The 11,055-nt window shown below is 42.5% G+C and overlaps 1 protein-coding gene across 1 annotated transcript in view; it reads right to left on the bottom strand.

The window, feature by feature from the left end:
* Window positions 1-947: 947 nt before the first annotated feature.
* LOC149177456 (gamma-glutamyl peptidase 5-like) overlaps window positions 948-11,055 on the bottom strand; it is a 396,345-nt gene continuing 386,237 nt past the window's right edge. Inside the window, exon 5 of the mRNA XM_089423412.1 lies at window positions 948-1,382. Within this exon, the coding sequence (XP_089279538.1) occupies window positions 1,284-1,382 (99 nt within the window). The 3' untranslated portion in view covers window positions 948-1,283. The remainder of the gene's footprint in view (window positions 1,383-11,055) is intronic.

Below are 11,055 nucleotides of genomic sequence, written 5' to 3'. Positions count from 1 at the left end.
GAAAACCCTGTCAAACCTAATCAGGTTCCAAATTTCTTTGCCATATTATTTGACCATCCACATGTCTTCTCGGATGAGTCCTTTCCAATGAAAAGGGATTACAAAAATAATTGATAATTCAGAAACTTCCAAAAAACTTAGGTCCTCTGCAATCCCCAAAAGGTTAAACAATTCGACGACCATTCTATAATTCTGAGTAATCTCTCTCTTTAACTGCCGGGCTCTAGTTGAGTACCAACTAATCAAGGATCATGGTCTTGAAGGCTGAGTGCCCTTTCCATTTACTTGACACCTAGTTCACTCAACTTCAATGTCCTGTATGGCCCATCTATTATCTAGAGTAGTATTATTCATTAGTTTATTGGATAAAACAATTGTTGAGAGCCGCTGAAATTTTCAGACCCTTTTAAACTATTGTATGGTTCATTTTTTGACTTGACTTATGTCTCTAAACAATTCTTCCCAGTGGTAATTGGATTGTCATAACTAATTCTGAACCACAATACAAATATAAAAGTCATCTAGTTGCATTACATTAGTCGACAACTTGTTTCTCCATCTTCTTTTGTCACCAGAAAGATGAAAATGCTAGTTAAAGTCTGATAGGCTTGATGATACATTTTTTTCTATTTGCCATGGTGTATTTCACAGAAGAAGAATAAAGGATATGACGCAACAACTAAAAAATACTTCTAGAAATTAAATTTTATGTCAGGTGGTTTCCATGGCTGTTAGTTAAGTACAATACAGTAGAAGTGGTTTGCATGGCCTATTAGTTCAGTACAGTACTGTAGAGGATTATTAGTTAGGTACAATATGGTAGAAGATTATAATTTTTGTTATGGCTAATTTTTAATAAATTGCTGTATAATTTTTGTTATGACTAAATTTGGACAAATTGCTGAAATCAGAGATAATGCATGCTATTAATGTACCTAATGAACTAATTTAAGAAAATTATTTTATCAAAGCTATTTTTCCCAAAAGAATATCCTAGTAACAGCCAAAGAAAAACATCCCTTATGCCACTATATTTTCCGGGTGTTAGTTCAAGGGCCACAACCTCAAGCGATGTCCCAAACAATCATTCATGTAGTTGATGAAAAACTATCAGAAACACAAGACTTAAGACAGCTCTAAGATAATGTCTCTGAATACATACTGAATGGCAGATTAAGTAGACTTGAAGTACTTAAACAGCCCTACGGTGAAGATTTCCTAAAATGTAGTATAAAAACTTCACTCGTGAAAGATTGAAATGCAAACATAACTGGTTATGTCCATTACTTCTTTTTGAGGAATAACTTGCAAAAGTTCTTCAGGATTTCCTGGTCCGGCTGTCTGTCTTTAAAACTCAGTATCGCTTCATTGGCAAACTCCTCCTGAAGAATAGATTATAAGTCAGTCCAAACTCTGATACTGAACCTCCATGAATATAGAACAAAATATAGAGCATATTTACAAGAAATCTAAATAAATTCCTTTATCACATGCTTCCATGTTAATCTACTTACTCAAACCAAATTATAATGCAAATACAGTATGCTTATCCAGTTATAATGCTCACTCTTGGAACATTGGCAATTTAAGGTGAAGCATCTTACAAGATCCTATAGATAGCTACTAAATTCCCTTTCAGTAGCTGTTTCTATGAATCTATACCAGTGTTATAAGAACTGGACCAGACTACACTGAAATGGCCAGTCCAACTGTTTTCAAGGGAAAACTGGTCTGAACTGCTGCCGTGGACTGGAAAAGGCCAGTTTGGTACCGAACTGGCTAGTTTTTGTATTGAACCAGCCGGTTTTATACAATGCTACCAAGGACCCTTTGAATGCAACTTCTTAAAAAAAAAGAAAAAATTATGAGTTCCCTACTAATGCTATGCAATTAATGGTAATGTTAAATTCTTAAAGTAAAAGTTTTACTTAAATTTTTAACATTATCATTAATTAACTGAGGATGTTTGAGAGTGGTTCCAACTCATTGGATTTCATATAGAGAAAGTAGACTTTTAGATCCCACTCAAAATCTAGTAGACTTAACAGTTTTTAGGATTTCAGAATTGGGGGAATTGCAGCATTTCCATTGGAGTCTGTCATGTATAAGGGTATGGAACTTGCTGATTTTTGTAGCTATGGTCAGTCTTCATAATTAATATTTTTATCTCTCCAAATATATGTAATAACAAATATAAGACATGTTCTTCATGTCGGCTTCAAGAAAAGGGAATTTTGAATTTACAAATTTGAATTTTTGGCTCCTAGAAGATCAAGTCGGCCCTCCTAATGTTCAAGTTGTCCCAACATATAGATGTTGCAATTATGATGTTATATGTTGTAACAATTACTTATTACAAAACTTCTCTCTGCTGCAATATCAACTAAGCAATTGTAGATAGAACATAAACCAAATGAACAATAGAAGACAATGAAGAACAAAATGAGACAGAATTTAGGTCCACCGTCCAATGACCAGGGAAAAACCCAACCAGATTCTTTTTCTATTTGATACCAATTGTTCAACAGAGATATAGAGTACAATGAGAGATCAAGACAATGAGTAAGTTCACCCAAATCTGAACAAGCTGAAGCATAAAGATCATTGGTAGCAGCAGCGGATGCAAACACTGAATCAACCTTCCCTTCAACTAAATCAACATTGAAACACTAAAACACTGAATTAACCTTCCCTTTAATTAAATCAACACTGAAACACTGAATCAACCTTGGCTCACCAAGTCCTGCTCTTACTCTCCAAGTCTCTCTCTCACAATCTTCTTCAAGTCTCTCCAACTCTCTCTCTCTCAAGTTCAAATTCTTTTTTCACAATGCACAAGTAGTAAGGTGAGATGATATGAGACACATATATATAGGAGGTGCAACGAATTCATGCGATAAAGGAGGTACAACTCACATGCCATGAGGTAGGTTCAACGCATGCCTTTTTGGGAAGAGTAACTTATGCCATTAAGGAGAGACAACACATGCCTTACAAAGTGTAACTTATGCCATGAAGGAGAGGCAACACATGCCTTAGAGAAGTGTAACTTATTCCATTAAGGAGTGTCACCATTTAGGAGAGAAACATATGACTTAAATGAGGAGAGTGTAACATATGCATTGATGAGAGTGTAAGAGGAATCTTTCATGACATACCTTTAATGAGTGTGTAAGAGAGAGTGTAACGTATCCATTAAGAGAGAGGGAGAGTAACGTGTGAAAATTCCTAGTCCAAGGAACCCCTACTGCAGCAAAACTGAATTTACTTCTCCTACTTGACTTTAATATACATTATCAAGTTATTTGTTGAATACTGAAGCAAATTACTTCTGCAACCTACACTACTTTAAATTTGATTACATGAAACAGAAAATTGAGCAAGAACAAGATATATAGGACACTGTTATTTTTGGACAAAATAGTCCCCGGAAAAACCCAATGCAGGAAAACCAGTGCAGCAGATATGAGGGGTGTTATATTATTAAGCAGTAGTTCTGAATACAATGTTGGATGCCCTCTCGGCAATCTAGTGACAGAGAAAATATAATGGTGGAAAACTGAGTGAGATTACTTCACTTCACCTGGAAATTTCCAACTAATCCAACAACAGAACTGGATAACCCCAACTATCTCTGCGTTGGCCCTGCATCAGCCTTACAAGCTCTGCGTCAGCTTTGCGCTGTCTCTTCTGCCTACTGTGTCAACCTTCCTGGCTATTCTGGCAATTCCCCAGCAGTTCCAGATTTCTGCGTGGAGGGCATCTTCTGCTTTTGCACTAGCACTTCTGGCTCTACGTCAGGCCAGCGTGGGCCCAGATTGGCCCAGCATTAGTCATCCTGGTTGCTGCACTTCCTACACAAGCTTCTCTCCGCCTCTTTGTCAGTACTCCCGAACTATCCCTGCCCCTCTGCTGCAACTGATCACTTAGTTCGAATTTCTCAGCTTCCTAGCCCCAGAAATCGAACTCCAGATCAATCTATTCTCTCCGTGTGTCTCTAAATGAACCCCAAGCCTCCTTCTTATACTTTTCTCGTTGAGACTTCAACGACCGAAATTAAGTCTCTAATCAATGACTAAGATTAAAAATTGACTTGATCCACCTTCTAGATCATTCTCACCCATATTTTGATTAATACCCATTAATACTTTAATTTTCCTAAGTTTAGACTTAGGAACCCCATTAAAAATATTAATTATTTTAATAAAATACAATATGGGTGGAATTTCACCAAACGGCTTCTGGGTTCTTTAGAACTCATGTGCCTTAGCCTTTCCACCAATTTTCAAGGTTAGAGAACTCCCGATGCTACCAAAAACTAGCACTCCCTCTTAGCGAGGAAAGTGCTCTAGCAACAATGTCCAACTGCATGTTGCTCTGTCTTTGAAGCACCTCCTTTCTGCACTATTGTTGCCACCAACACTGTGCTGCTGCTGCAACTGTACTGCTACCCATGACACTGCCACTGCCATTGCTGCATCTGTACTACAACTCCCTCTCAAATGCTGCATCTGCTATGCTGCTAGCACTACCATTGCTAACACTGCATTCGTACTGCAACTCAGTTGCTGAGAGAAGCAACTGAAAAATATCCAAAATTAACTAAACTTAACTGTGTTCAGTATAATACCATGAATGTTGGAATCCGACTACTACTAGTCTCTGACCCTTTGAATCTTCTACGTTGTTGCTGACTTCTGAACTGCTGCCAACCTTGCTCTACATTGATCAGTCTTTGGTCTCAGGCTAGTGCATTTGTCTCTCCAAACAATCCAATGCATCATCTAACGCAGTCCATCTCGCTACTGCTGAATCTCGGGCTCCCGTAGCAAGGAATTGATCCAAGTGGTAGACTCCTCAAGGATTCTGCCCACATGTAGTCCTCCCGACTACAGTTCAATATCGCCCCATTTCCCTCCTGGGGATGCGTGGGCAAACATGGCAAACTCATCTTCGTTAATCTTTGCTGGAGCAGCATTAGGGTCATGTTTCTCATCCTTATCCTTTTGCTTCAAAGGACATTGGGATGCAAAGTGGCCCATCACACCACATCTGAAACATTTCACCTTCGAAATGTCCTTCTTCTGCTTCTGCTTCTGCTGTCCCTTCGATGCTAGAGCTGCGTTCTCCTCCTCCTCCTTGGTCTTCGTGCCACTCCCACTGCTACCATTGAGGTTGACCTTAACTAGGTCCCTCCTTAATTCTTCTTGTTGAAGAGTTTCCCACATCTCCTCCCATGAAAGTAGTCTTTCCCTACCCAATATACTTTGGATGAAGACTCGCCATTCATCTGAGACTCCATTCAAGGTCGTCCTTACCATCACGGTAGACTGAGGAGTAGACCCCACTACAGTGCTCTGGTCTCTAGTGTTCTGACTCCTGAAGACGTTGAAGATAGGAGTTAAATCCTTCTCCCTTTTGCATCAATGCCCGCTGCAACTTCTATTCTAGGTACATATTTCATTGTTCAAAAGAGCCTTCATACAAAGAAGACAAAGCTTCCCACATCTCTCGAGCTATATCCTTGCGCTGAAAGTGTGAGACCACATGATCTCGAACTTCATCGAATATGAACCTCTTCGCCTTCCCCTGCTCGGCCTTTTACTTATTCTTTTGATCGTTGTCAGCAGGAACAACCACAACACTCTTGACGTAGGCTTCGAGATCGTATTCTTCCAGAATAGCTAAGATTTTGGTCTTCCATATGACATAGTTGGAAGTTCCTTCCAACCTGTACTGATCTCTCAGCCCATGCAATGCCATCTCACCCAGCTGTCGAACTGACTCCTCTAGTCACTGCTTAGCTGCCCAACAAGTGAGAAATTCGAACATTTTGGCAAAAAGTTCTTTGAGGAGAAAATTCCACTTCTGTGTCTTCGCTCTTTTCCGGCGGATTTCTGCCCCGACAAAAATTGCGCCCTTCAAACACTGCGTTGAGGCTCTGCGTCACTCCTGTTGGAATTTCTAAGTCTAACCCAATTCTTCCTGTACTATCTGGTTTATTTCACCTACTTGTTTAATTACTTAACAAGTTATTTACCATGTAAATACTGAAAAAAAACACAAGTGCAGTATCAACATCTACAGATCATCAACTGAAAGTAAATAAGCACACAAGTGACACCATTATTTTGGACCAATGTCCCACGAAAAATCCAATGTGGGAAAACCGATGCAGCTATTCAGAGGGTTATATTATTATGCAGTTTATTTGAGTACACCTGGGTGCCTAAACCAGCTCACCCGACAGAGAAAAATATACGACAGCAATACCTCTATATCCGGAAGCAGGTATTCAGAAAACCTGTCCCATGAAACCCTATCTGGCACAACTGAAGCTTAGAGCTAGCCCTTCTGGCCACTACATTAGCCTCTTCCTGACCTGCGTCAGTCTTCTGAGGCATTGCGCAGCCTCTGCGAGCCTTTGTGTCACTCCCTCTGCCCTCTGCGTGGATGACACAATCTCTCCAGGCTTTGTGCTGCCTTTATTGGGCTCTGCATAGCCTGGACTGACTGTTGCACTCGCTTTCTCCGCTTCTGTGCTGGTCTCCCAGTATTATCCCTGCCTCTCCACCTTGTACTCACTGCCCCTCGCTGCTGATCATTGATTCAACTTTGCTTAGCAACCCCGCTCTAGCAAAATGAACGACTGATCACTCTAGTGTATTCTCCAACTGACCCTCAAGCCTCCTCTTAGACTTTTCTCGTTGGTCCATCAACGATCGAGATTAAATCTCTAATCAACAGCTAAGATTAGATTTGGCTTGATCCATGACTTTTGGAACCTTCTAACCTAGTTTTATATCAATAACCATTAATAATTTATTTTTCCTAAGTTTAGACTTAGGAACTCCATTAAAAATATTAATTATTTTAATATCTCCCAAACCGGTTAGAATCTGCCCAAACCATTTCTGGGTCTTGGAGATCTCATGTGCTTTAGCCTCTCCACAAATTTTCATGGTTAGAGCACATCTAATGCAACCCCAAATCAACACTCCCTCTTAGCGAGGAATGTGCTCTAGTAATACTCCACACTGAGCACCACCCTGATTATCCGGCATCGGTCCCTGTGCTGATGCTAGGCCTCCCTTCCCAACATCCTCTGCATTGTTTCATCTTGTACTACTGCCCATGGCCCTACCATTTCCACTGCTGCATCCGTACGGCAGCTCCCTTTGCATCTGTACTGTTGCTCGTCCATCCTCCCAGCACTGCATCCCCTCTCATCATGCTGCATCGTGCTACTGCATACTGCTATTGCACTACAACTCAATTACTGACAAGTAACTGATCCATCCAACTTCTGACATCCTTGTTAGGCTAGAAGCACTCCGATGTTGAAGCTCCCTCTGCCGCTAACAAGTGCTCCCTCTACTGACCTCTGCGCTGCTGCAACAACTCCCTGCATCTCACACCGTTGCACACCTCTCTGTGCCATCCTGCATTGGTGCAACACTCCCGTGCCTCTCGCATTGTTGTAGCCTGCTAGCCTCACGCTGTCCAGGGACTCCTGCACTGTAGCACTCTCTGCCACTTCATCCACATCTGTCTCTACCGACATCCGCCAGTCTTGCTACTCCTCTTCGGGGCTCCCGTAGCAAGGTATAATCCAAGAGGTTGGGTACCTCAAGGATCCTGCCCCTCATCGCCTGTAGTCTTCCTGACTACAGCTCGATGTCTCCCCACTTCTTCTCAAGTGGCACATGAGCACTCATGGCACAATCGTCATCCTCCTTGACTTCTTTCTCTGCCTTTGTTGGCGCTACCTTCGAGTCAAAAGCCTCTCCCTTACTCTTCTTCCTAGGACACTGGTTCGCAAAATGACCCAGTTCCCCACAATGGAAGCACTTGACCTTGGAGAGGTCCTTCTTCTTCCTCTTCTCTTGCTTTCTCGCAGATGCTAGAGCCACATCCTCTTCTTCCTCCTTGATTCTGACCCCTTTGTCACTACTCCCCGCCTTGGTCAACCGTCTGATCTCTTCTTGACGAAGAGCCGCCCACAGTTCTTCCCAATTTGGAAGACTCGTCCTACCCAGTATGCTCTAAACAAATACCTCCCAATCCTCGAAAACTGCGTTCAGTGCAGTCCTCACCATCAATTCCTCATCCGGCGTGGCCCCTATGGAAGTTAGTTGGTCACGAATCTCCTTCAACCGACCAAGGAAGACATTTATCTGCTCTCCCTTATGCATCTAGTATGCCCTTAGCTGATTCTCCAGGAGCACCTTCCTCTGCACAGAAGTATGCTGATACAATGTCTTCAAGGCATCCCACATCTCCTTTTCCGTTTCCTTCTTGGCAATATGTGGTACCACATGATCCTTGACCACATCAATGATGATGCACTTAGCCTTAGTCGTTACCTCCTCATACCTTTCATTAGCTACCGGGTTAACTGGGATAGCTATCACTCCCGAGACGAAGCCCTTGAGGCGATGTCTGTCTAGAATGGACAAGATCCTGGCCTTCCAGACCACAAAGTTGGAGGCTCCGTCCAACCTATCCTGATCTCTCAGACCATTCACGACCATCTCGCTGCTCTTCTTCTGACTCCTCTGAGTCTCTCTACTTCTTGTGTGGAAGTTCTCGGTTCGACTCCCTCTGAGTCTCGATTTCCCTTCTGGAAATCCTTCTGCCAACATCAAGTTTCCCCACTTTGATCGTTTGTGCAACTACAACACTGATCCAGATTCCTTGGCTAGAAATCCGCCTTGGCAGCAACTCCCTCCACCTTGGTCTTTCCCTGTTAGGTACTGTTCTGACCATAGTACCCCACCAGCTTCGCTCTGCAAACTACCTACAACCTCCTATGCCTCAGCAACTGAGGGATTGAGCCACCTGGCTCCGTACAATCCCAGCACCAACAAATTAGCTTCCTCAGCCAACTGCGTCAGCTCTTCTGGCCTCTGCATGAGCCTGATTCTGCCTCCCTTAGCCTCTGCAATGGCCTTTCTTTGGCCCAGATTGATGACGTACTCCCTCTGCGTCACTCCTTCCTCTGCCGCCTTTTGCAAGGATCAACTATGTCAATTGGGACAGTTGAATCTGCTGCAAACGCTCTGCTTGGCTAATGCCTTCAGTTTTCTTGTGATCTGCAACCATGCTCTGATACCATGTTGGAATTTCAAGTCTAACCCGTTAGAAATTCTTCTTGTACTATCTAGTTTATTTCACCTACTTGTTTAATTAATTAACAAGTAATTTACCATGTAAATACTGAAAATAAACACAAGTACATTATCAACATCTACAGATCATCAACTGAAAGAAAACAAGCACACAAGTGACACCGTTATTTTGGACCAATGTCCTTGGAAAAACCCAATGTGAGAAAACCGGTGCAACTATTCAGAGGGTTATATTATTATGCAGTTTATCTGAGTACATCTGGGTGCCTAAACCAGCTCACCCAACAGAGAAAAATATACGGCAGCAATACCTCTATATCCGGAAATAGGTATTCAGAAAACCTGTCCCATGAAACCCTCTCTGGCACAACTGAAGCTCAGAGCTGGCCCTTCTGGCCATTGCATCAGCCTCCTGCTGACCTACGTCAGCCCCAGAACCCTCTACGACAGTCTTCTAAGGCATTGCACAGCCTCTGGAGCCTTTGTGTCACCCCCTCTGGCCTCTGCGCAGATGACGCAGTCTCTCTAGGCTTTGCGCTGCCTCTGTTGGGCTCTACGTAGCCTGGAATGACTGTTGCTCTCGCTCTCTTCGCTTCTGTGCTGGTCTCCCGGTATTATCCCTGCCTCTCTACCTTGTACTCACTGCCCCTTGCTGCTGATCACCGATTCAACTTTTCTTAGCAACCCCGCTCTAGCAAAATAAATGACTGATCACTCTGGTGTATTCTCCAACTGACCGTCAAGCCTCCTCTTACACTTTTCTCGTCGGTCCATCAACGACCGAGATTAAATCTCTAATCAACGGCTAAGATTAGATTTGGCTTGATCCATGACTTTTGGAACCTTCTAACCCAGTTTTATATTAAGACCCATTAATAATTTATTTTTTCTAAGTTTAGACTTAGGAACTCCATTAAAAATATTAGTTATTTTAATATCTCCCAAACCAGTCAGAATCTGCCCAAACCATTTCTGGGTCTTGGAGATCTCATGCGCTTTAGCCTCTCCACCAATTTTCATGTCTAGAGCACATCTGATGCTACCCCAAATCAACAATTCCCTCTGCCTCTGCAAACTCACGAGCTGGAAATCGTACCTCTGTCGACTCTCTCAGATAGAGATCTCGGAATCTCTGCTTCCTGGCAAGGACTGCACAATCCCTTCAAGGGGATTCGAATTGCTGCTAAATGCAGCTATTGGCCTCTCTGCTCAGCATTGGATCTGCTCTTCCTGTTTCAAAATCAATGCTCTGATACCATGTGAAAATTCCTAGTCCAAGGAACCCCTACTGCAGCAAAACTGAATTTACTTCTCCTACTTGATTTTAATATACATTATCAAGTTATTTTTTGAATACTGAAGAAAATTATTTCTGCAACCTACACTACTTTAAATTTGATTACATGGAATAGAAAACTGAGCAAAGAACAAGATACATAGGACACCATTATTTTTGGACAAAATATTACCCGAAAAAACCCAATGCGGGAAAACCGGTGCAGCAGCTCTGAGGGTTTTATATTATTAAGCAGTAGTTCTAAATATAATGTTGGATGCCCTCCCGACAATCCGGTGACAAAAAAAATATAATGGCGGAAAATTGAGTGAGATTACTTCACTTCACCCGGCAGTTTCCGACTGATCCCACAGCAGAACTGTCTAACCTTGGCTATCTCTGCGCTGGCCCTGCTTCATCCTTACAAGCTCTGCGTCAGCTTTGCATTGTCTCTTCTGCCGACTACGTCAACCTTCCTAGTTGTTCCAGCAGTTTCCCGATAGTTTCAGCTTTCTGCATGGAGGGTAGCTTCTACTTTTGTGCTGGTCCTTCTGGCTCTACGACAGACCTGCATGGGCCCAAATTGGCCCAACGTTAATCCTCCTGGCTGCTGTGCTACCTCCACAAACTTCTCACCACCTCTCTATT

This window comes from Pinus tabuliformis, chromosome 4_1 (assembly GCF_031772625.1).
Source record: "Pinus tabuliformis cultivar Carrire ecotype Pingquan chromosome 4_1, CPIR1, whole genome shotgun sequence".
NCBI lineage: Eukaryota > Viridiplantae > Streptophyta > Pinopsida > Pinales > Pinaceae > Pinus > Pinus tabuliformis.
The sequence above is the reverse complement of the archived record's forward strand: the minus strand, read 5'-3'. Positions and strand labels throughout refer to the sequence as shown.